Genomic DNA, 27,247 nt, shown 5'->3' on the forward strand with positions numbered 1-27,247 from the left:
GTAGACTGGCGATGTGGTGGCGTAGACTGGCGATGTGGTGGCGTAGACTGGCGATGTGGTGGCGTGGACTGGCGATGTGGTGGCGTGGACTGGCGATGTGGTGGCGTAGACTGGTGAATGGTGGCGCAGACTGGCAAAGTGGTGGTGTAGACTGAAGATTTGGCTGCGTAGACTGGTGATAGGGATTGGTGAATTGGTGAGGCTGGTTAACACATCCCACTTTCTCACCATCGCCGTTCAACGACCTGTAAACAAACATTAGGCCGTTAACTCTGAATGTGTCAACGGCTGTTTAGTTCTGCTGCTTTAAGACATTTTATACGGTCTGGCAAACACCTCCTTGTACTGATGAGGTTGATGATGAAGCTTTATCTTATGTCTGAAGTTTAAAAAGACTCTGCAAAGCTAAACAATATTCTGCAAAGCAATCAACACATACGTAAATAAAGGTGAAGGGAAGATTGTACTGATGGGGTGAATGAGGCTGTAGGTAGGTAAGTGGGTAAGTAGGTAGGTGGAGGCAGATAAGGGTAGGCACAGGCAGGTATGGGTAGGTACAGGCAGGTATGGGTAGGTACAGACAGGTATGGGTAGGTACAGACAGGTAGGGGTAGGTACAGGCAGGTATGGGTAGGTACAGGCAGGTATAGGTAGATACAGGCAGGTATAGGTAGATACAGGCAGGTATGGGTAGGTACAGGTGGGTATGGGTAGGTACAGGCAGATAGGGGTAGGTACAGGCAGATAGGGGTAGGTACAGGCAGGTAGGGGTAGATACAGGCAGGTAGGGGTAGATACAGGCAGGTAGGGGTAGATACAGGCAGGTAGGGGTTGGTATGGGTAGGTACAGGCAGGTAGGGGTAGGTACAGGCAGGTAGGGGTAGGTACAGGCAGGTAGGGGTAGGTACAGGCAGGTAGGGGTAGGTACAGGCAGGTAGGGGTAGGTACAGGCAGGTAGGGGTAGGTACAGGCAGGTAGGGGTAGATACAGGCAGGTAGGGGTAGGTATGGGTAGGTACAGGCAGGTAGGGGTAGGTACAGGCAGGTAGGGGTAGGTACTGGCAGGTAGGGGTAGGTACTGGCAGGTAGGGGTAGGTACAGGCAGGTAGGGGTAGGTACTGGCAGGTAGGGGTAGGTACAGGCAGGTAGGGGTAGGTACAGGCAGATAGGGGTAGGTACAGGCAGGTAGGGATAGGTACAGGCAGGTATGGTAGGTACAGGCAGGTATGGTAGGTATAGGCAGGTATGGGTAGGTATAGGCAGGTATGGGTAGGTATAGGCAGGTATGGGTAGGTATAGGCAGGTATGGGTAGGTATAGGCAGGTACAGGTAGGTACAGGCAGGTATGGGTAGGTACAGGCAGGTAAGGGTAGGTACAGGCAGGTAAGGGTAGGTACAGGCAGGTATGGGTAGGTACAGGCAGGTAAGGGTAGGTACAGGCAGGTAGGGGTAGGTACAGGCAGGTAAGGGTAGGTACAGGCAGGTAGGGGTAGGTACAGGCAGGTAGGGGTAGGTACAGGCAGGTAGGGGTAGGTACAGACATATGGGTAGGTACAGGTGGGTAGGGGTAGGTAGGTAAATCGGTAGTGAGTGAGGTGGCGTGTACTCGATGACCACATGGTCGCATTAACAACTGGGAAGGTACAGACAGGTACAGGTAGGTACAGGCAGGTATGGGTAGGTACAATCATATGGGTAGGTACAGGCGCGTAGGGGTAGGTACAATCATAAGGGTAGGTACACACAGCAAAAAAACTATGGTTACAGGGGGGTCTGATGTGTTTCATACTGAACAACCTGGCTGTCTCGCTAGGGTTGGTAAGCCTGACAGTGGGTGAAATGGGAGAAATGGAGTTCCCCCGAGCTAAGCCCTGTATTGGACTATATAGCCCCGCTAGGGTTACAGGAGGGAGCTACCCCTTCCGGCACGGCAGCCCGGGCGAGGCTCGAACTTGCAATCCCCCGATCACAAGTCCAGCGCGCTACCACTGTGCTACCGCGCCCCCCCTGACAGTGGGTGAGTTGCCAAATAGGACGAGGTAGAAATATGCATGGGAGAGGCAATGGATATAGCTTATAATAAAAAGCAATGGATATAGCTTATAATAAATATGCAACAAACACACGCAGGGATACCAATGGAGGAGGCTGTGATCAAAAACCTTCATTCGTGTGTCATTTTATATCGCGCAGAAGGTGTAACGATAGTTTTTTTGTGGTGTGTACAGGTAGGTACAGGCAGGTGTGGGTAGGTACAAACATATGGATAGGTACAGGTGGGTGGGGGTAGGTGGGTAGGGATAGGTAGGTAAGCAGGAAGGTAGGTAAATCGATAGTGAGAGGTGGCGTGTACTCTATGACCACGTGGTCGCATTAACAACTGGGAAGGTACGGACAGGTACAGGTAGGTACAGGCAGGTATGGGTAGGTACAAATATATGGGTAGGTACAGGTGGGTAGTGGTAGGTGGGTAGGGGTAGGTAGGCAAGCAGGAAGGTAGGTAAATCGGTAGTGATAGGTGGCGTGTACTGTAAGACCACGTGGTCGCATTAACAACTGGGAAGGTACAGACAGGTACAGGTAGGTACATGGTACAGACAGGTATGGGTAGGTACAGACATATGGGTAGGTACAGGTGGGTAGTGGTAGGTGGGTAGGGGTAATTGGGAAAATCGGTAGTGAGTGAGATAGCGTGTAATCTATGACCACGTGGTCGCATTAACAACTGGGAAGGTACAGACAGGTACAGGCAGGTTTGGGTAGGTACAGGCAGGTATGGGTAGGTACAGGTGGGTAGGGGTAGGTAGGTAAGCAGGAAGGTATGTAAATCGGTAGTGAGTGAGGTGGCATGTACTCTATGACCACGTGGTCGCATTAACAACTGGGAAGGTACAGACAGGTATGGGTAGGTACATGGTACAGGAAAGTAGGGGTGGGTACAAACATATGGGTAGGTACAGGTGGGAAGGGGTAGGTAGGTAGGGGTAGGTAGGTAAGCAGGAAGGTAGGTAAATCGGTAGTGAGTGAAGAAGTGTGTTCTCTATGACCACGTGGTCGCATTAACAACTGGGAAGGTACAGACAGGTACATGTAGGTACAGACATATGGGTAGGTACAGGTGGGTAGGGGTAGGTGGGAAAGCAGGAAGGTAGGTAAATCGGTAGTGAGTGAGGTAGCATGTACTCTATGACCACGTGGTGGCCATCAACAATTTCCTTCCTAATAATTGTCTGTCTATTGCCAGACACCTCAGTCTCGTAAGGGGTGGCCACACACATAGCACCTCCATGTCGCCCTGTCCAACGCCACTTCACTGTCTTGCTCCCAGCTCACACGCGCCCTCTCTCATTTACCTCTCCACCATCCCTCCATTTCATGTTCAGCCTCCCCCTCCCTCTCCATGTTCATGTATCCAATTATATCTGCACTTTCGCGCAGGCAAGGTCAATTAATGGTCAAGAGTCTGATTGAGAGGGACTTAACCACTCCATACTCAAGAAATTAATGTTATAACCGAGATGTAAAGTTATATTACTCACGTGTCAGAGGAGCCGTACCGTGCAGTTGGCAAACGACCAAGAGAAAGGGACCATAGCGTTTCGGTGATCGACCACGTCAGCTTCGATCGCTCCGAACCCAAACAACTGAAACTGTTTCTGTAGGGACACACTGAGGAAAGCGTTAATTCACAGACTCTGAAAAGTTTATGGCGGGGAATAACATTAATAATAGTGTACTGTAGTTCACTTATAACGCCCACACAGTGCTGATATAGCTAATGGTGATATAAAGGTTAGGGCCGATGAAGCAACAGCCCGATGACTTGGTCCCGCTCGGAACTACAGATTCGACGCAAACTTTAGAGAGTTATCACCACGTAAGGTACAGACAGAGTAAGGTTGTTCATAACGTACCTTATTTATGACTCCCTGATTTTGCTGCAATAGCTAATGCGACGGGAGAATAAATTTTTTGGTAAGGTATTTAAAATCAAATGTTCATAGACGTAAGAGCAATTAGCAACATCAAATCTGTCGCAGAGTAAATTGGTGGGATTTTAAAAATTATTATCAGGATATTTTGGATAATGGTGGTGAATTTTGACGTATAAGTATACATGGACACTACTGAAATACCGTACGCTCACTCACACCTATCCACACCCGTCCACACCCACCCATACCCGTCCACACCCACCCATACCCGTCCACAACTATCCACACCCACCCATACCCGTCCACAACCACCCACACCCATCCATACCCGTCCACACCCGCCAAATACCCGTCCACAACCACCTACACCCGTCCACACCCACCCATACCCGTCCACACCCACCCATACCCTTCCACACCCGCCAAATACCCGTCCACAACCACCCACACCCGCCAAATACCCGTCCACACCCTTCCACGTCCGTCCACACCCACCCACACCTATCCACACCCACCCACACCCGTCCACACCCACCCACCCTTACCCGTCCACAACCATCCACATCCGTCCACACCCACCCATACCCGTCCACAACCACCCACATCCGTCCACACCCACCCACTCCCCTCCACATTTGTCCACACCCACCCACACCTGTCCACACCAACCCACACCCTCTCACAGCCACTCGCACCTATCCACGCCCACCCACTGCCGTCCACACCTGTCCACACCCACCCGTACCTGTTCACGCCCACCCACACCTATCTACGACCATCCACACCCACCCACACCCGTCCACACCCACCCAGACATCTCAAATTGAAGGTATTTATTTTTTTTAAATTCTTTTGTTCAACGTTATTTTGAAGGATAATTTCCATCGTCTTGCAGCCATTGCCTCTTTATCTATTCTCTATCCATTTTACCTTGGCCTAAAATCTGTCATCTCTCTATCTCGAATGCTGAACTGTAATACAAGGTTAAACACTACAATATGGTGCTAGTCACGAAGCAGTGCTGTGGAGAGGATGTCAGAGCCACACTGTTGGCTTATTTATCATTAAGCTACAGGAAATAACCTGCAAAAAAACGAAAACCTTCAGTAACTATATGTAGTGTGGATGAGAGAGAGAGAGAGAGAGAGAGAGAGAGAGAGAGAGAGAGAGAGAGAGAGAGAGAGAGAGAGAGGCTAACAAAACATCAGTTATAGTAATATAATTTATTTTCATCACTCCTGCAGTACACAAATACTACATTCATCACTTGCTATTAATCGTTTGCTTCAATAAGGAACTTTCAGCTATGGCTTTGAAAAATCGCAGTCTTCAAGTCGCTGTACACTTTAACCTCTTCCGTCTGATGACGTACAGGATAAGCCAGTACAGGCCGGTCTCGCTATAACATAGGGTTGTGTTGTGTAAACCTATCCCGTGATGATTTATCACATAGTGAGGTTGATAATACATGGGTTCAATGACGTTAGGGAGGGTAACATTGACTGCAAAACCTAAAATGCCCCCAAAAAACCTCTGCCACCCACCTTAACTTTGTCCCAGGCCAACCTGAGTGGTCACCAAGGGTCCCACCCAAGGCTGGCGGACAGCTGGAGGGCCTGGATGATCACTCCAGATCCTTTGGAGAAAGTGAGGAGAGATGGGGAGAATGATGCACATAGGCTGAGGGAGGGTGATGAGGTGAGGCCAATGGAATGCAGAGCAGTGATGGTGAGGGAGAGTGTGGCAGTTTGGCAGCGTGGTGTACGGGCACGTCGAGCGGCAATGAAGACGAGACAGACATGACAGAGGCAGAAGATGCAGGACACTGCATTTGCACACTTGTTGATGGTACTGGTTCTTTTTCAGTGCTGCTGGCAGAGGAGAAGGAGGCGACGGTCTGATGCGATGTCTTTTTCTTAGTTGCCACGAGCTCCCTGAACACCTTCAGGAGTTGTTTGATGCCATGCACTGAAGCGTCACTCCTCTCCAGGTTCGGGCCCTTGTCCCAGGTAAATGCAATGCCCTTGTCCATTATTGCATGGAACTCCTTTAAGGTTTTTATGTCAAGAACTCAAAGGTGCCCGCCTTGTTGCAGAGCTTGCCATTCGTTCCCTGAGTTTAATGAACTCCTCTGTGGACAGCTGCTCAGCGTGGCAGTCCGGGTCATCTTGCCCAGTTTCTTTGCAAACCTCCTCAAACCTAGCCTTCTGTAAGAGGTCAATAATGCTTCGGCGGTTGTTTTTGACTGCCGGGAACCATGTGAAGGTGTACACACACTCTGGCCACACCTCACACCAGATGGCGTCAGTGTGCTTGGTGGCACCTCCTTCCAACGCCACCATGATGTTGATGGCATGCTTGATATTAAACTTCTTCCAAAAGCCCATCACTCACACCCCAGAGTCACTCACTCTCACCAACTTCTCCATTGTGTGAAGGTTGTGATGAAGCCCTGGTTCATAGGTTGCAGCAGTGATGTGTTGGGGGGGCCATTGCACCACTTTATGTTATCCACCCAGGCCCCCATGCACTCAGGATGGCTCAGTCAGCAACGCTGCTCCTGCTGGAATAATTGCACAGATGGGGGGACAGGCACCATGCCATGTATAAGTGGCAGAGTGCCGATGTCAGCCAGGCCCTGGGGTTACCTCTCCAAATAACCCAAGGTTCTCCTTTATGAACCCTGCCAGTGCTTGGGGGTTCTCCCAGGGAGGGCTTGAGCTTCAGGTCCCCTTCTGCACTGGCACCAAGGAGGAGGGTGCAGCAGACTTTTTTAGCCTTGAACCAAGGCGCATGTCATTCTTCCCGGTTGATATAGGACTTCCCTGAAACCTGCTTCCAAAACAGGGTGATTTCGTCAAAATTTAAGACCTGCTTAGGAGAGTATCCCTCTTCCTCTATAATAGCTTTGCTGCACAGGAAAGGCCTCAGCTGCCACATGTCTGTACTTGCAGTCTCACCATGCATGGTCACATATCAAAAGCCTGCATAGGCCCTGAAACACTCAAACCAGCCTGTGCTGCCCTTGACATTCTCTTTGGCCTCCATTCCTTCCTTATCCTTAAAGTTCTTCCACAGATTGACAGCCTTACTGCAGATGATGGAGCGGTGAAGAGGCTGCTTTGCTCGGTTCAGGTCATTAACCAACAGAGCCAGGAGACACTCCAGTTCCTCCATGACTGGCTCCCTTGCTCTAGCTACATGTTTTGTAGTTAAGGAAGGTATGCTCTGTGATGCTGTAATTATAGCATCTGAGTTCTTTATGATCACTGAGACCATGGACAGGGGCAGCTATACAGCAACAGTGATCTTCCTTGGTCCCTGACCCTTATAGCGCTTAATAATGTCTAATATCTTGTCAAGGGAAGGGACATGCTTTGCCTTTTTAGCCTTGCCCTCGGCAGCATCAGCATCACCATGCCTTCCACTGGAGGTAGCATCAGACATGATTTCCAAGAAGAGCATTTTCTTATTTCATACACTCAGATTTGTCTCTCAAGTTTCTATTGCACACAGTACAATTCGTTGCATACTTGCACTGTTACTTGGTGTTAGTGATAGCGTTGCAAGTCTTATGCAAGTGAGAAGGTCAGGTAACTTGCACAGTATGAGGGAGACGATCACTGGTGAGGGACATGTGAGTTGGCAGGCAAAACTCACAGAGTTGGCACACAGGTTGCTGCCTGTGCAGACCCAACATGGGGGTTCTGTGAACATAAACACTGGGTGGCCATCTTAGCTCTGACAGCTGATTGTCAACCTGCGTGCGTCACTGCATCCACACGAGATTCTTGGAGGCAGCCATCAAAAATATCGTTCTAGCGAAAAACGTGACCAATGTTTTTATGTTATTCCGAAAAGGGGTATAACTTTTAATTATCGTTCTAGCGATTTATGGCAACACACTGTTGTATAGTGAGACCAGACTGTAAACAATACAATATCTAACCTCTCCTCTTCCAAAAGTCTCCCCAAAGTTGAAAACAATAATCTAGAGACAGCATTAAAAATTTTTTACAGTACCTACACAAGTGACTTTCTAAACTATATGTCCCCATGTAATGATGATGATAATGATGACTACTTTTTCTACGGCAAGCTGTCTTCAGTATTCTATGGTAACCAGTCACCTCTCCACTAATTCTTAACTATTTCCTATTCACAGTAGCTCTTTTATTACCATATATTATAATAGTTCATTAAGCTGACAAGAATGGCACATGTAATTTGATTTAGAGTACAAACTGAGGCAACAGCGTGCGATTGGAATACGAATGGATATAGCATCTTTGTTTCCACCTGACCAAGATCCCTAATCCTTTTCAGCTAAGTTGATGGCCAAGTGTGGTAAGAATGGAGACCTGATTAGACTGGTAACCAAGAAGACTCATTACTAAATTATAACTAAGGTTCATCAACTTTCATGCAACCACAACTCAATAATCAAATTACATCAGATGAAAACACACCAACTTTAGTATCGTACAAAATTTCTGAGGGTGTACAGAGAAAGAAAAAACTGGATGGTGCGTCTGAAGGGAAAGAGATTTTAAAAGGCTTGTTGAGGGAAGACAAAAGCTGGGATAAAGCAGGTCTGAATACCAAAAGTTATATTAATACTATACAGAAACCTTAACCCCTTCACTTCAATGACATATTTTACTTTATTCATACTAGTTAGGAGGTTTTATATGAATCAGGATGAATTTATAAGTATTCCATGGGATAGTGAAGTCTGTATCCTACCCATCCAGTGCAATAATTTGCTTCTAAGCTGATTAAAATGGTGTGTAAACAGCAAAAACAAGATGGTAAAATATGTCGCTGTGCTGAAGGGGGCTCTAGATAATTTCGTTATACAATATCTACATGGTAAAAAATTATACAGTTGACTTTCACTATACTGAACTAATCGGAGGGGGAAGCTTGGTTGGAAAAATCTGATAGTTTGATCAATCCAAGCGTCACCCCTGAAGTGAGAACTGAAATGTCGACAATAAATCACTACAGTATCATATTCTAATACTGTAAATGAAAACTAAACCTATTTTACACTAACCTGGCAAAAGAATTTCACCCATTTGCAACTTACTTCTTCAAATCCTTGTCATATCACTTCTTCATGACTAGTACCATATTACTGCAGTCTGTTATTACAACTCTGGAATCACAATGGAAAGAAGGCAATTTCAGGCCAGGTTAGAGTAAAACAGGTAAGAAACATGATCACTGCACCTGTAGAGATGGCTGTACACTGCTTACACTGCCACTCATCTTGTAGGCTGTACACTGCGTCAACTTTCACATCATTATCACTGTCGACAAGGATGACTTCTGGTGACTCTGGTGTTACATCTGGCTGAGAGAGTCCTGAGGTGCTGAGGGCTGGGGATCTACAGGCTGCAGAGCTGGATCCTGAGGCTATATGGAGGCTGGCTGAGACACATTGGACATCCCTGACTCTTTGCAGCTCCTTGCAGTTGGAAAGGACAAAGGATTGAAAACTGGGAACTCTTAGGCTGGATCTGCCTTAGCTGTTGCTGCATGAACTCCAGCCTGATGAGCCACATCACCATGTAGTGTTGAGCTAAAGGTCCTTCAACTCTGTCTGTGGTGTTTAGGGTTGTGTCTGCAACAAATTTTCTTCTACTTTTTCTCTCACCTGATATCAGAAACCTTTCAAAGTGGATTTCTAATTAGAGCCATACTTCACAATGACAAACACCTGGCAAAGTTGAGACATAAGATGTGAAAGCAACAGTCTGAACACAACAAATGATGCTCTAAACTGAGGGCTATCATGTGCTATGCAGTGTCCACAGACTCTGGTCCCAATCAATCCTACCACAAGTAGCCTACAAAAGCCCAGCTCATTTATTCCTGCCTCTGGCTGATCGCCAACCTAGCCCAACAGGGCAGGATAAACTGCAACCTCGGCAACTGTGTTCTGTGCCGCCCTGTGCACTGCTGGTGGTTCAGAGGGGCCGCATGGTGCACCCCACTTATCAACCATAGTTTGGTATAGCCAAAAAATGTTTGGTGGGCTCAAAGGCGTTCAATAAATCCATCGTTCTATTTATCTGAGTTCGATAAAGTGAGAGTTTACTGTATACAGTACACTGTACATGGTAACACTCTACCATGTATTATAATCTTCACCATAGAGGGTGTAGGGCCCATGGATACACTACCATAGGCTAGCATATCTAAATGCTGGAGACAAACCTAAATGTAAAAAGTGGTACATTGGCCAAAGGTGCGTCTCACACCCATATATGTTTTGGAGTCCAGTAGTCTGCTCACAGGCCCCTACATCCTGTTGGGGGTTGTATGGGACTGGCTGTTACTGTTTCTTAATTTTTTAAACCTTAAATACAGTTCATTATAAGATACCAACATGTCTTATCACCATTCTGACACATGATCACTGCCACTGTCAGAACTGAAATATAATAAATTCTGCTGACCTATATTCACATTGCTCCATATGGTTTTAAAGTACCTGCTAGAAAACTGGACATGCCCTGACTGACAACATTCAACACTGTTTTTATGTTCTGCTTATTGTGGTAACTCCCAGCACACTTGAACCGCACTAAATGATTAGGTTACAGCATATCCATGGAAAACCCATCTGGTAACATGTGACTGCATACTGAACGTAGGGACCATGGTGACCGTACAAGTGAAAATGACAATCATTTATAGAAAAAAGGTGCATTATAGGGAATCACAGTGATCATACAGCAAAAATGGCAATCGTATATCGATAAAAGGATACTAAAATGTTCAGACTGTATAAACCAATAATCACACAAGAGACTATGTCGCACGGCTAGAGTGTATATCTGTAGTAGTTCATATCAGGTTGACAGAGGGAAGTACAGATGCATGAGGGACGTTTATACAACCAGGTAGGTGCGCTGCCGGGTTTTATCAACGTCATTCTGTGAAGGAGTCCCTCTCTAGCACCAACAGCTGAGAGAGTTGTTAGTACATACAGGGTTTAAAGGCTATATTAAGCTAATGCCCAGTGATGTTATTTAACTGAAATCCTTATCTGCTAAATGGTTAACTCAATTACAACTTGTTCCTGAGGTCTTGGCTCATACTCTTAGTTAACTATTTATTGTGTACATTATGACTTAATATCTTCTTGCAAGCTGTTGAGGAAGTGAAGGAGCGATGTGGTTTAAGATAGCACTGGAGAAGTAACTGGAGATGGTCTGGCTATGTGGGGAGAGACAGCTGTTTATTGCGCACAGTATGGCTTAATATCCTCTTGTGTATTGCTGAGGAAGTGAAGGAGCAATGTGGTGTAAGACAACATTAGCAGATGTTGCTTCAAGATGGTCTGGCTATATGGAGAGAATGCAGAATAACAGACCGCCTAAAAGAGTGCAAGTGAGTGACATGGAGGAGGGGAGAGGGGAAGACTAATGATGAGATGAAGGGATGGTGTGGAGAGGTATATGAGGGAGGGGATGTGTCATACAGAGGGCAGCCTGATAGAGGGGACAGAGTGACATGGAAATGATTCATTTGTGGCTGCCCTTTCTACGATTAAGACATGTGGTTACGTATACAGTAGACTGATAGAAACTATTGATGGAAAGTATAACAATAACAATACCATCCAAGAGAATAAGGTGTAATACAGTATACTTAATACATCAGAAAGGAAGAGGTGTTACAAAGTTCCAATGCCACCAAGAACACACCCACTATTGGAATGCTACAGATTTGCATATTAGTTTTTGAGCTGCATAAGTCTTTTCCTTCACACCTTATACTAAATTTGAACACATAAATCTAGTTGGACATAAACTACATAAACTAAACTTTACAATACAATACATACACAAAACAGGAAGTAAACCTGAAAATTCACAAACAAAAGGGGTAACATGAAAGAGGGTTTGGACTGTAACAAGAAAACAAATGTCACGCAATGTTAACTCTAATGAACCAAATTACTTAATTAACCCGTGTCAGTGTACATCTTTTTAACACTGAAATAACAAGTGCTGCCTGCATTATTGTACTTCCACTATTTCACACTTCAGGCTGTCAACCCATGTCTTCTAAGCACTGTGTGAAAGGAGATGTTGGTCCCCATTTGATGTCAGGGAAGATCCGTTAGTGTTGGGTTATTTCTGTAGCTTTCTGTAAAGTAGGAAGTCTGTGGATGATAAGAGTCAAAGAGTGTGTGCTTAGACAGTAAGGTCATGTGGAGAGTATGGGTGTGAAGAGAGGGGTGAAGAGGGTATGCATGTGTGAGTTTGAAAGTACGAAATGTTGTAGACCACGAAGGAGGTGGATATGGCAAATGAATGTATGAGGAAGAGACATATGGAACATGACAAGGCTGGGGAATTGACAAGGTGAGCTAGTTCCAAGAATTTTGTACTAAAGTGAAGTGATAGTCACTGAATTGGCTTCATCTGCTGCGTAGTATGATGCCCATAAGTGTGGATGTTTAAGCCTGCAGGGTGGTCAGGATTCCAAGGGCCTGAGGGTTAAGTGAAGGGAAGTGTGGATCATTTAAGTGGGCAGATTTTTGGTTAATTTGTTCCATCAGCTTTTTTTCTTGCCCTCTGGACTCTACCTCACGTTGTCCTTAGATGGGAAAAAAGTTTGGGATGATGGTGATGATTCTGTATTATGTTTGTGGTGATCTGTGCTATTTGTGTGAGCCTCTGTGGTGTAAGTGTATATCTATATGATGTGTGTTTGAGTCTGTGTGTTGTGTGTGCGTTTCTGTGTGGTGTGTATCTTTGTGCTGTGTGTGTGTGTTTGTGTCTTGTATGTGTGAGTCTGTGTGGTGTGTGTGTGGGTTTGTGTGTTGCTTGGGTGTTTCTGTGTGTTGTGTTGGTGTATCTCTCTGGTGTGAATGTTTGACTGCTTGAGATGTGTGTGCATCTGTGTTATGTGCATGTGAGTTTGTGTGTTTATGTGTGGCAGTGTCGTGAGTGTGCATATCTGTGTGTACATTTGCTCTGTCGTTGTCTGTGTCTGTGTGATGACTGTGTACATCTGTGCTGTGAGTGTGTGTGTCCATAGTGTGTCTATCTATATGGTGTGTGTGTGTGTCTTTATGGTGTGCAAGTGCATCTGTGTAGTGAGTGTGTGTGTCTGTCTGTGGAGTGTGTCTGCTAATACCGTGGGTGTGTGTGTCTTTATGCTGCATGTGTATGTTAGTCTGGTGACTGTGTGTGTCTGAATGGTGAACCTGTGCATCTCTATGATACATGTGTGCATCATTACGGTGCATGTGTGCAAGTCTGTACACCCTAAAGGTCTTATTTTCCATGACAAGGGAGAAGTAGCGAGCGTAGTCACCAGTTGCATGTCTAACCTCATCACAGAACCTGGGGTGTTGTGGAGACTGTAGACTGGCAGTGATCTGGTGCGGTCCTCCCTCTGGCTCCTGCAGACAAAAAATCATCATCATCATCATGTTCTTTTTTGAAGCTGAGGTTACACAGGATTCCAAAACAAATAAAGACCATCACTGTACGTATCCCTCACGGGTGAACTATCCTCTGTTTACCTAAAGGAATTAATTAAGGCTGTAACTAACCCATTCAAGTCTAAAAGTCTCTCAGATACTGAATAAATATACCTGGAGAGAAGTATAAAATAAATCACCAAAGATAATGTAAGGTAGAGTTAAACTATTGTTATTTAATGGTAACTTTGTAGACTACTGGGTAAAGTTACTTCCCTCCAGCAGTCCAAAGCCCCTTTCAGGTGGATAGGAAGGGAGCTGAGAGTTGTTTGAATAAAATGGCACCATCACATGAACTGCCCTTGTGGATAGGAAGGGAGCTGAGAGTTGTTTGTATATAATGGCACCAACACATGAACTGCCCTTCTCCCTAAACAAGAAAAAAACATACAATGCCCATCCCTCTCAGAAGAAAACCAAACTCCGGCCACTTTAACTTACGTGTCCGTTATGCATGTCAACAATGTCAGTGAGTCTACACAGGGGTTTCTTGTTGTCTGGTGCGGTAAGGCAGATACTGTCCTCCAGGATGATGTGCGTTGCCCCCATGCCTCTCAGTGCCACGTACACAGCCTCCGGGGACTCACGGCCATACATGCGATATACCTGTGTGCATGAAACAAGAGGCGTGTTTTGATAAAGGTTCATGTTCTATGTTGTTTTGTACATTTCTTAACACATCTTACTTAGCAATTTATTCTTTTTAATGCAAGAAAGATCAAATCAATGACCAATAAACCCAAGAAGTGCTCTTTCCAGGAAAACTAAGATGACAGCAACATTCAAGGACCATTGACTTTCTAATGCCTAGATATATCTCTAACTGATCAGAGGTCATAGGGAGAGGGGAATACAGACTGAGGGAAACAGTTCCAAAGCTGACCTGTTGCATATGTGAATGAAAGTTTTGGGTAACTCATGCAAATGAGAGTTGACAAGCATATGTTTCTGTGTAAGGAGGAGAAGTGTGCGTGCGTGTGTGTGTGTGTGCATGTGTGTAAAATAAAAACCACAAACACATACATCTATATCAAACTACATCAGTGTTTACCTGATGTGTTCTGTGCCTGAGCCAAGCGTCCTCGTAGTGTGGGTGATTGGTAACGCTGCGGCCGGTACACAGCATCACCCCGGCCATCAGCTGCATTGATCCGGCCAGTACCGCTGTGTTGGACGTGTGGGAGCTGAGCCATTCCATAAGACTTACAGTATCAGGGTCCCAGAACTCGTACACTTCCTCAGCCCACACTTCTGACCACACAATGCCCCAGTGCTGTGGAATAACAGTACAGGGGTTATAGTCTGTTCACCTTAGCACGGCCTGATTTTTGTCTTTTGGCATCATAAGAACAATGAACCAAACCATCATTCGGCTTTAGACCCTCATGAGCCACACAGACATGAAGTGCCTTAACTCACTAAACCACCTAAGTCTAAAAGCTGTATGATGGCACTGGGGCTAATGCATTACTACTTAACCACTCCCTCCATGTGGTCTCTCAAAACTGTCCATCCATCCATCCATCATCCTATCTTACGTTGCCCCATGAGGAGCGTACGTAAAATGAACAATGTGGAAAAATATATAATTGGATTGGAGTTAAAAACAACACATATTCTCACCCCCTGAACCAACCAAGTGAGGTAGGCACAGCAGACCAGTATCTTGAGGCAGGTGGGCAGGCAGCGGGGTAGGCGGGAGGTGATGGTGTGGGGCAGGCTGGTGAGGGGTGAGGCAATGGCTGAGTACAAACGAACATCCCCGACCAAAACCCCACACACCACACACATGCCAGGTAGCCACAGTACCTTCAGGCGCACCACTAGTAAGGCCAGCACACCCCAGACTAAGGACACAGCTGCAGAAACAGAGATTATGCCATACTATGTGACACAACAGGTATAAAATAATGGTATATTCTGTTCACCTTATCTAGAAATAAGCTTGTCATCCTTCCAACTTCACCTAAGCTGTAAAACTACTACTGTTGCCATTACTATAACTAAAATATGGTGCTAGTCATGAAGAAGTGCTGTGGGAAGGATGCAGGACCACCGTACTGTCTTACTATGGCAATGACCTACTGTATGTGAGACAAACCTTCAAAGAATGACAAATCTCCGTGTACTTGAAAGTAAATCGACTTATAGTTGCAACCCCAGGCTCACATGAACATGAACCTGGTGGAATGCAGGCTGAATCTGCTCTTTTCTGGCAGCCCACCATCCTCCTTTTGGGGGACAGGGAAAGAGTAGAGGAATGTGTGTATAACCAGGCAGCAGAGTCAGCCAACTGTATCAATGCCACCACATGAAGGCATCCCTCTGCAGCAATGGACTCAACTGTAATACAGCAGGACATTGTGCAGTTTGGAAGACAGCCATTATGTAAACAGGACTGACCTTGGCAAGACTGAAACATGGCATTTCAAAATGTACACATGTTTTCAAAAATCTAGAGAAGTAAATAATGAGATGACATTGTTATGCTGCACTGCACTGAGTTATGTTGCACTTACCAACAAAAAACACCAAGTCTGGCTTTCCTTCAATCAGTGAGCAGTGTTGGCCACTGGATGTGTTTGGTGTGGCTGATGATGTCTCCTGTGATGGTGAGCTCTTTGGTACTTCTGTCTCTAGTTGCTGTGCCTCATATATGTCTGTCAGAAGAGAGACATAAACTTAAAAAAGCATATTAAGTTTTTCCATTCTTTACATTTTTTTCTAAATCAAGTTTTTACCTGTTCATCACCAGCTTCTTAACTTTTTCTTTCCACCTAAGGATACTATGAGGTAGGATGAAGAAACAAGCAAAGATAAAGCATAAGAGTGGGAGAACTATCAACAACTTGCCCAATGAAAATGGTTAAACACTCATTCACATATTATTCAAGCCCCTGGAATCCTGTCTCCACCCCACAGGCCTACCCATATATATACGTGCTTCATATTAGCTACTTACTAGACAGTCAGTGTTCTGGCTATTCAGTTTAAAGACAGGTGCCAAATCCTTGTTATGTTTTCCTCCATGCATTATTAACCCAATCACCTCAAGCCACTCTGCCTCCCCTCTGGATGCCATAGTGTTTAACAAAGACTAAAGACTTACCAAATGGGTAGGTGCCTGCAACCAGATGTGCAACTTTCTTTATCTCACTGTCCAGCAGGTGGATGCCATCACTGATCCTAGAATAGTCATCATCAATGACATATTCTTGATTTTCATCGTCAAAGCCTTGATCTTCATTGCCCTCATCCTCTACATACTCCTCCTCATATTCATACTCCACTGGCCTTAGGAACGCACACAAGCCGGACACCATGTACACAAGGACCCCTAATGTGTACACAGGGAGGAGTCCACTCACACACAGTCTCATGAGTGTGTCTGTATCCATGTAGTCAAAGGCATCTGTGCACATGTAGAGGCGGGAGTCAAAATCACGAGGGTTACCCATCCGCAGTTTGGCCAGGAGGAGTTGATAAATGTGAGAGTCTGCATCTTGGTTGAGGAAGATCTGGAAATGATGATGATAAATATAACTGCAAAGATAATAATAATTCATTCATTATCTAATCGTGTGTTGCCCCATGAGGAGTGTAGGAGTCCTGGGCTAGGCAAGTTGGTCCTTACATTTAAGATGAGAGTGACCAGCCTCACTCATCCCTGAGAGGCATTACATGAGCAATAAACCCCAACCACCCCCTGGATATAAACCTGCACCGGCTCAACCCAGCTGGAACACCTTAGTTACCCACTACACCACCAGGTGTCATAATTTGGTTATATGGTTACCACCCGACGCATTAAATGGTTTTCTGGTGTAGCTGCAAAGAACCAGTTGGCTTGTCACTCTGTGCAGAGTCACCCATAGGCAGAAGGAAGAGGAAAGAATGAAAGGGAAAAAAAATCATGACAGAAGAGGAAAGAAGGTCAGAAGAGAGGAAAGAGCAGTCACCTGAGAGCAGTACTACATCGAGTGAGAAGATGGTGAGTGCCACCACCTACCACCAGATAATAATAATAATAATAATAATAATAATAATAGTAACTGGGTAGCTCTCACTGGGTCATACAAATATGGCATCCCTCATTTCCATCCCTATCTCCTGCAAGCAGGGTTGTAGAATGTAGAAGCAGGATGATTTTAACCTGCAGTCTGGATCATTTAACATGCATAAGATCACTCAATGTCCCTGGCATCACTTCACAAATGGAAAAAATTCTACAAAATGTTTGAACCATTACTCTACCTTAATAAATCCATTAATAAGCAATGTAGCCAGTGCAAGCAGTGCAAGCTCAGCAGCTGCAACAGTGGCACGCAGGAAGGCTCCCAGAGAGCAGTCGAGAGGGGTGGCGGCCAGAAGGAGGGCCACGGGGGCCAGGGAGAGGGCTGGGGATGAGATAACCAGGGGTGGACATGACTGCACTACACAGGATAGCACTAGTGAAGTGAGCAGGATGCCAAGCACTGCCACTACCTGAGGAAAAAAAATGCAGAATTATATTTCTCTCACACTCTCTCATCCAACAAATATGATGAAAAGATGAATTATTCTCTCTGTCTCAGTTTCTCCTTCTTTCCTGCAGCAAGTAAACTCAATTCACAATTACAACACCTAAACATGCCCACACCCCAACCCCCCCTACACTCACACCCACACCCACACATACCTTAGACTGTGGAAGCAGTGCAAGTCGACAGAGTACTGCCAAACACACCAGCTGACAGAGGAGGATGAAGGGACCAAACTGCCAACTCAGCAGTAGTGCCATTGTCAACAACAGGATCCCAACCAGCTTCACTTTCTAACAAAATGAATGTTTAATGTGGGTTATAATAATCAAGCTCCCTGTCTAAACTAAGTGCTCATTATAACCTACCTTTTGTATATTCTTTGTTGCCAACCACTTCACTATAACTAAGTCTTTTGTAAACAGCAAGACCCTAACAAACTTCAATTTCTGATTTCAGTACTGACTGTATAAAATTCCAGGTGGTTTAATAATCTAAGCCCCTCAACCCACTTGGACAACAGAAGGTCTGAGGTAAGAGCAGAGGAGTAGTGTTTGTGCGGCCAGTATGGGCACGGCAAAGCTCTCTCTCAGGGGCACCGTGTAGTTCACTCTTGTCACATCAGCACTGAAATAAAAAGATGTACAGTATTCTCTCTCCCTCAAACACCATGCAACTCAAAACACACATCACACGTACCACACACTTGCACTTTCATTTGTCATGTTGAACAATTTATAATAAACATGGCTTACCGGTGAATGACTAATAGTATGACTGCGATGGCCCCCGACAGTACGGACCCGCTGAGGTGCCAGGCAGTGAGGTAGAGGGTGGCCGCGTAGATGCCGTGAAGCCCAAACACACACCACACGTACCACACACTGGCACTTTCTTCCGTCATACTCCATCTGTTGGCAAGGAGTAAACTACTATCTATCTATCTACAGCCCGACGCCCTAATCCTGCAAAGGGTGGCTGCAGACAAAACTCCTCCAAGTCACTCTGTCACCCACCATTCGACTACCCTCCCCCCAACTCACCCCCCCCTCCCTCATATACCTCTCAACTCCATCCCTCCACCTCATCCTCGGTCTACCCCTCCCTCTCCCTCCCTCCACCTCACCTACATACACCCTCTTAGTCAGTCTTTCATTCTCCATTCTCTCCACATGTCCAAACCACCTCAGTGTATTTCTCCTAATCTTTTCAACCACATCCATATCTACCCCACAACCTTCCTTCACTTCTTCATTCGTCAACCTGTCCCTCCACATCACTCCACATGCTCCTCTCAAGTAACTCATTTCCACTGCTCTCACTCTTGACTACTGTAGGGTGGATTTTCTGCATCCCTGCAAATGTTAGGGCCATTTTCACAGTCTTCTCTAACCTTTTGAGCCCAAACATGTGTAGGGCCTGAACCAACAGCAGCTTTGGATTTCAGTTACTCCGAATGGCTTTCGGAAGCTTACCAACAATAAACCCCAACCATCCCTTGGATATAAACCTACACAGGCTCAATCCGATTGGAGTGCCTTAATTACCCAATAAATCACCAGGTGCCATATTTTGGTTATATGGTTACCACCAAGCGTAGTGAATGGTTTCCTGGTGTACAGGAAATCATTTGGCTTGTCACTCAGTGTAGTGTCACCCATAGGCAGAAGGAGGAAATAATGAAGGAAAGAAAGACAGAAGAGGGAGTGTAAAGACACCCATAAACAGAAGGATGAGGAAAGAATGATGGAAAGAAAGACAGAAGAGGAAGAAAGGAAGATAGGAAAGGGCAGACACCCAAAGCAGCACTATATCAAGTGAGTGGATGGTGGGCGCCCCCACCTACCACATAATAACAACAATAATATGAAAAAAACAAACTGTTTGGTGCAATCCACGACCAACCTGTAAACAAGACTAAGGATCATCTCGGGCAGGATGTTGAAGCGATGGAAGATGTTGATGGTTCGGCCGTGTTCTGTCCTGTTGTCTCTTAGTAGTTGTGAAAAGCCCTGCAAAAGAGGTGGTATGGGGGTTACAGTTTAAATTCAGGGTTAAGTATCTTTCCATATGTGCCATATTTACATTAAGCACATCTATCATTGCCAAGAGATAGTAGCAGCAGTGGCTGAAGCCCCAGGATCATCTGAAACATGAAACCAGTGGACTACACACTGGAACTGCCCTCCTCCTGCAGTCCACCATTCTCCCTTCAGGGAACAGAGAGGGAGATGTGGAACATATGCATAAGCAGGTGTTGGGATTACTGTTTAAATCTATGGTTTAGTATCTTCCAATATATTCACAGCACCAAAGTGTATCCATGGCAACAACAGAGTTAATAATATAACTGACCTCCATCCACGTGTGACTGCTGACCAGCTGTTTATAGTATGAGTAATAGAGGCCCTGTTCTGTGCGGAAGGATATCTCTCTCTCCACTTCCTGTGTTACAATGAAACATCAGGAGTTAGAGCGGTGGAGATGGGGTTCTTGAGAAACATATGCAGAATTCAAATAATGGACAGGACAATAAATACAGTAATGTGATTTGTGAAAGATATGGAGTAAGGAAGTCTGTGGATGACTAAGTTGAAGAGTGTGTGCTTAAATGGTATGGTCGGGTGAGAAAACAGGTGTAACAAGGTGGTGAAAAGGTGTAGGTGTACAAGTTTGAAGGTGGATGGGGATGGAGAGCATGTTCAGATGGTATGCTCAAAGAATAGTGTAGGTGGAACAGGATGATGAAAAGGGTGTTATAAATGAGTCTGAAGGTTGGCTGGGGGTGGCAGGCCAAGAAGAAGGTGGGCAGATAGAAAACTAGGATAAATACCAAAGCCTTTCCGTCAAATAAGTCTCTCCTAAGCTGAATAAAATTGTTAGTAGTACCCAGACCTTAAAAAAAAGGACATTATTTGCTGCTGAGGGGAAAAGAGACAGTATCATCATCATCATCATCATATCTTTTACAAAATGAGGTGGATATACACAATGCAATAAAAATAGTCATCATTCTAAACTGTTCCAACCTATAAAATGGGGCAGGTTTGAGTAAAAAAAGAAAAAAGAAAGAAAGAAAAAAAAAAAGGCAGTCTTAGAATCACATTAGGTTAGAACAAATAAACAAATGGTCTCACCTTAATGTTGGAGAACCACAGCTGATTTTCATGCAGTGTTGCCAGATACTGTGGGTACTTTGTCAATGCCACCACCACACCAATAATCCCAATGGTGGCACTCAGTATTTTCCACAGCAATCCATACATTGCATTCAATTCTGCCTCAATCTGAAAATACCATTGATCAATCAATCGTGTGCTGGTGGGATGCTTTCATGCACTGGCATCAAACAGCTGGATAAGTGTCCTGCCTGGCTACATAAACTTCCCCCAACTCCTTGCCTATTTCCTGAAAGGTGAATGGTGGACTTCAGTATGAAGGTAGCTCTTGCCTGCAGATCACCTGGTTTGTTTCAGATGAGCCTATATTGACGATGGTCAGGGTACAGCTGATGTTTTCTACGCTGGATGCTAAACCAAGTGCCAAAATCAGATAGGCCTAGCCTGGAAACTCTTAGGGAAAAGAGAAATCTAGGCTGTGTAATATGATTTGTCACAATGTGTGAGTCTCAACTTGGACCTGTGGCTGAACGTCTCCTGCTTAAGAGTGATGACTGTGTGGCTAGTTACCAAACCTGTAGCCACACTTCACTCTCATGGAAGTACCTCCCAGAATCGACAATTGCCAACAATTTACAAACTATGGTATTTCCTGTATTTGACAACTAGGGAAATACATACACACACACACACACACACACAAAAACACACACATACACACACCTCCAACCTCCACCTCTTACCTCTTCATCATGCTCCTCCTCTGTGGCAAATATACTCTCCAGGTAGTCGTTCATCATCTCCACCATGCCTTTGCGTCTACCAGACAAAATCTCCTGAGTCTCATCTTTCTCAACTCCCTCGCTGATACCATCTTTCTCCCCTGCTGTATTATCGCCTTTTACTCTCGCCTTATCATCGTCATCGTCCGCATCTTCTTTGTTTTCTTCTCTGGCGTTCACATCTTCACCACTGTCTTCTTCCACATCTTCTTCATCACCTGTGCTATCCTCACTGCTCTCATCCTCTTCCAAACCACTCTTATCATCTTCCTCTTCTTTAGTGTCCTTTTCTCTGACTTTCACATGTTTGTCATCGTCTTCTTCGTCATCTTCTGAGCTCCCAATGCTTTCATCCTCTTCCAAACTACTTGTCTCTGAGTTTTCCTCCTCCTCCTCCTCCACTTCCTCCTGTGCCTGCAGATCTCTGGATGCCATCTCTGTCTTGTCCCTGAAGTTTGAAAGTGGGTTAGATTAAATTGGGCCATGTGAAAAAAATGGGTAAATAGAGACTAACTAGGAGAGTATACTATTGAGCTGGAGGGGTGAGGGGTAGGGACACCAAGGATGAGATGGAGGGATGGGGTGAAAAGGTCTATGAAAGAAGGGGGTGTGAGTTGAAAAAACTGTAGCCTGATGGCAAAGGGTAACATGGAGCAATTCATTTGGGGCCAACCCTTACAGAATTAAGGCATCTGGCTAAAGACAGATAAATAGATAGACAGGAATAAAGTAGATTCAAAGATACACAGATGCTATAGATAGAAAGACACAGACAGACAGATAGATTTTGGTCATCAATTGAGTACCAATGCAAGTAGTGATTAATCCATATCTTACCTCCTTAGTTATTACAGTACAATTTATTCCAGTTACAGATGCTATGAAACTGAGACAAACGGGAGAATGGTACGTGTATATCGAAGGGAGGCCACACCACAACAAACATGACATCAGTGAGGAAATTACGCCACTTCAACATAAAGCTATATTGATTACTGCCTCTTGACTCACTCTCTCTCTCTCTCTCTCTCTCCTACCACTATTTTAAGGAGTGTGTTTTCTGTTTCATTTGGATATAAATTTAGGTTCTTGTGAGAGGTGTTCACCTTCATTTGGACATTTGATTAGCTTCATTTTGGTGTTTCTTGCTTCATCTGTGTTCATTATGTAATTAGTAGGAGAGATACACTGGTCTTGATTAGATTAAACAGGCTCTGGGTTGGTTAATGCGAAAATAGCTTGTAGTGCACTCGTTTCCCTGATCGAGCCCACTAAGACTGTCAGGGAAGAAAGTGCCATATTAGAAATATTACTAATTTTCAATGAAAATCATGAATAATATTTACAAAATCAACACCATATTCCTACAAAATAATACTGTAATGTGAATCAATTCACTGCACAGTTCTAAGTCAAGTTTCATCTGTGATGTTACTTTCAAAAATAAAAAATAGCTATGAGAGATATTGTGGGGTCTTTAATGTGGTGTTAAGGCTTTGTTAACATTAACTCCAACCTATATAACTTTACTTTCTTAAAGGTGTAAATAAGCAAAAATAAATTACATTAAAGCTCAAGCCCTTTTAGGCATTAGTCTACCTAAATGCCACTTAACCTAGATCCGTGTTATTCAAGCCTAATGAAGACCAACATCCAAATGTTATCCTAAGTGGTTGGCAGAGTCCATCTTGAATCTGATTTCAAATCTGAAAATGCACAACGAATCCACTTCCAGCCCTCAGACTGGCTGAATCAGAATCATAATGCCACAGTGAAAACAGAATCATACCACCGATGATCATAATGCATGACCATGAAACAAAAACTTATTTCCCTTAATGGACATATCATAAACAAACTGCCAACACATGCAAACAGTAAACCCCACAACATCCTGCTTGTTTGGGTAAATTTGCATTACTGGACAGTCAAGGTTTTTCTGATTTTATTTCTAATCTAATTTAACTTTACCCAACTATGTTAATCTAATTAAACTAAACTAACAGTCAAACCTAATTACCCTAAAAGATAACCTAACCTAACTAACCAAACTAGCTTAACTGAAGGGTGTGACTTTCAGTAACTGCAATAATACCCTTATTTTTAATCTGCAGATGAAACACCACAAAGGAAAGCTGATCTAGACCTGTGCAACGAATTGTTTCACATTATTACTTGTAAGGAATCTGGCACTATGGTTCTAAAAACATTATCTGAGAAAAACACATTGCTGGATTAAAAATAATAGAGCAGAACTGAATGGAAAGCACCACCACCACCACCAATAACAACAATGGTAAATTTGCATTTTTGGATACCGTAGTTAAAGTTATTCTGATGTTATTTCTAACCTAGCCTGACCCTACCCAGTTATTAATTAAACTAACTTAACTGATCAAACCAAACTACCTTAACAGATAACCTAACTAGCCTAGGTGAAGGGTGTGACTGTCCGAAACTGCAATAACACCACAACAGTATCTAAGTCCTCTCTGAGGCCATTTTTTTTTTCTCTCCGAGCCAATTAAGCTTACGATATACTGTAGACTCAAAGAACTGGAAAGGTTAGATGCAGCCAGCCTTCATCAACCCCTTCATTATTAGAATAACCTTATAATTTCAATATAATCGCCTGGTTGTAACAATTAAAAAATAAAACTACAATATCACTGGAGTATTGGGGCTAAGCGGACAAAAAACGGTTTATCGATTCCCTCCTCTTCACCCGCCATTTTCCCGTGTCTAACCACTTCACAGCCCCTCCCACCTTCAGCTCCCTGTACACATAACCCTCAGAACTTGGAGAAGGCATATACAACATCGCATGACAGTCAGAAATAACTAAAGAACTTAACTATTGCAGACAGGCGAGCAGGTTTGTTTTGATGGAGTGGTTTGTTTACATCACATCAGTGTTGCCAATACTACGTTGCCATATCCAGAGATACAAATACTGCTAACTTGCTCTAGAAAATCGCTAGAACTTTGTTAGTCCAAAAATCCTCCAAAAATTCCCAAGCAAATGTGTTATAAAATCTGGAACCTCATTAAAACGGTATAAATATCTCTAAAATGTCACTAAATTTCTTGTGAAGAAATGAAAATCTTAGAACTAGCAAAAAACGCTTTCTTGCACCTGTTTGAGCTTTTATTTTGCCTAATGCAAACAGATATTTCATTGTATGACATTTGTAGTGCAAATTTACCCTCTAATCCATCAGGTAAAAAAAAAAAAATGCTGTGAGAGAAAAGATAAGGAGCGAGTGAGTGAGGTCGAGGAGTAGATCGAGAATGAGATGGAGGGATGAGATAAAGAGGTATATGAATGATGACAAACACGTAGCAGATAAGAGCAAGTATGAATGAGAACATGATAACGCACGTTACACTAGAGTATGTGTTAACGCACATGTTAGATAAGAACTGTCAGGTTAGAGCACACGTAGGGCACGAAGAGTGTGTGTGTGTGTGTGTGTGTGTGTGTGTGTGTGTGTGTGTGTGAGGTAAGGAAAACCATGCCGGAATACTGTATTTTTTACTGGAGGAAAGAATAATAAAACTTGTCAGTTAGAATTTTGTAAACAGGTTCAACTGTATTCCTTCTCTTCCAGCCCCATTAAATTTTGCCTCGGTAATAAATAGAAATATCTTAAAACTATACACTGATATCAGGTAAGTCAAGGGTCTGGGTGGAAATGGTGCTTTTAGGGAAAATTAGATGAAAGTGTTGGCGAGTTTTGGCGCCCTTGCCCGCGCAGCTGGTCGGTCAACGTTGCCATATTGGAGCTCAGTCCTTAACTTGGCTAAGTTTATGATGAAATTCCAACAACTACTATACCCATTTCACTTTAACCTGGCCTAAATTGCCATCAATCTATTATGAATGCCCAGTCAGAATCAGAGTTACGTGTTCATCTAAGCTCCACGAATTATGGGGCTAAAGTTACGACATCGGAAATTCTTGTGTGGTTTCTAGAAATATTCCCTGACTTAACTTCTTGGATATATGCTATCTAAATATTACCAATATTATGCTCACTTTAATCTGATCTAAAATTATATCTTCATCTCTAATGCCGTAACAGTAATTTTACGCTATAGACTGGGCGCCGTGAAGGAACTAATGTGCGGCGTGTTGAGGCGTCGGGGTTCTGGCATCATTGTCGTCAGTATCGTCTGCAAAAGCGACTCCTCAGGGCTACGGGTCGATTGTCGATATTGTGGGCTGGCGGTGGTCACATGGAAGTGCTCTCCCTCCCACTCTCACAGCCTCTTCACCTCTCACACCTCCCTCAGTAGCACCTAAGCACTCGGTCACCTCATTCAACTAGTGTTGGTGGTACTGGTGTTAACTGGGACGTGTACTGGGAAGGAAACCCTGGGATCAGTTCAGTGTCTACGCCTACAACATCGTTAGCCACGCGGAGCTTCTCTACCATCCCGTCTAAAATTATCCCCAACGCGGTTAGTGTGACGGGGAACCATTCCAGACCAACCAGCCATAAGTCCGCCAGGTATTCCCCGTCTGTCTGGCCTAGTATCTCTGTGGTGTGGTGTTTGTTGGCGTCGGTTTGAGAGGAAATGCATAAACTGTGGTGTAAGCTGGCTAATAGTACTGTGTCACTGAAGATGATGTTTGGTGAGCACAAGTCCACCTGTGTACTGTAATTAAGCCATGTGTTCCGTGGGTGTTCGAGTGGTGCTCATGTGGCCCCGGCCTGACCCCGTGGTGGGTTGGAGTCGCCCTGTGAACATGGATGACGGGGGAGGCGTAGGGGTGGTGGTTGGTGGGAGATCATGATACCCCTTAGTTAAGAAACTGTACCCAGGCCATCATGGTGCCAGCTTTCCTACCCCTCAAGGGACTCAGTGTGTAGAGCCAACCCCAGCAGCATCACACAGTGTCAAGTTTTCCCCAGGGGCATCCAGTGTAAAGCCAAAATACCAAGCTTCCCAAAGGGTAACTCCTCTAAAGCCATCCCCACGCCCACCATCCAGTGCAACGCTGTCCCCAGGGGCATCCAGTGTACCGGTCTCCCCGGGGGCGTCATGTGCTAAGTGTACCCCAGGTGTTACGGTATTTCCTGAGGCACAAGGTTACGAAACCAGAGGGCAATTACGTGAAAATATCTTCCATTTGAACCCTCCAGGGGAAACTTGTGAAAATATATTCCGTTTAAAAACCCGAAAGAAAGTTGGTAACGATCTCTCCCCTTTGAACACCCCAGGGGATTCCCGCCAAAACCTATCCCCGGGGGCGGTACTCTCACCTCCCCTTACCCGCCAAAATAAGAAAAATCCCGGGGTTAGATAGCGATACGCAGATTCCCCCAAGGTGACGTGAATTTGCTGGATAACTCGAGTGAATATTGTGAGCCTGT

The 27,247-nt window shown here is 44.6% G+C and overlaps 1 protein-coding gene across 1 annotated transcript; it reads right to left on the reverse strand.

Annotated features, from left to right (window-relative positions):
* Window positions 1-7,523: 7,523 nt before the first annotated feature.
* Window positions 7,524-26,305, reverse strand: LOC145395898 (protein C-mannosyl-transferase DPY19L3-like). The gene is made up of 18 exons (XM_080269421.1): window positions 26,244-26,305; window positions 21,983-22,314; window positions 21,828-21,895; window positions 21,103-21,252; window positions 20,321-20,410; window positions 19,871-19,977; window positions 18,721-18,876; window positions 18,478-18,592; window positions 18,114-18,258; window positions 17,700-17,920; window positions 16,589-16,963; window positions 15,965-16,088; window positions 15,069-15,304; window positions 14,497-14,718; window positions 13,887-14,051; window positions 12,927-13,364; window positions 9,223-9,407; window positions 7,524-7,641 (listed from the first exon to the last, which is right to left on the reverse strand). Exons 1-18 carry the CDS (start codon window positions 26,303-26,305, stop codon window positions 7,524-7,526), a joined length of 3,309 nt encoding a protein of 1,102 aa, XP_080125547.1.
* Window positions 26,306-27,247: the final 942 nt, after the last annotated feature.

The sequence above is a fragment of the Coenobita brevimanus genome, chromosome 33 (assembly GCF_032717465.1).
Source record: "Coenobita brevimanus isolate Jiangsu-jjx chromosome 33, ASM3271746v2, whole genome shotgun sequence".
Taxonomy (NCBI): Eukaryota; Metazoa; Arthropoda; class Malacostraca; order Decapoda; family Coenobitidae; genus Coenobita; species Coenobita brevimanus.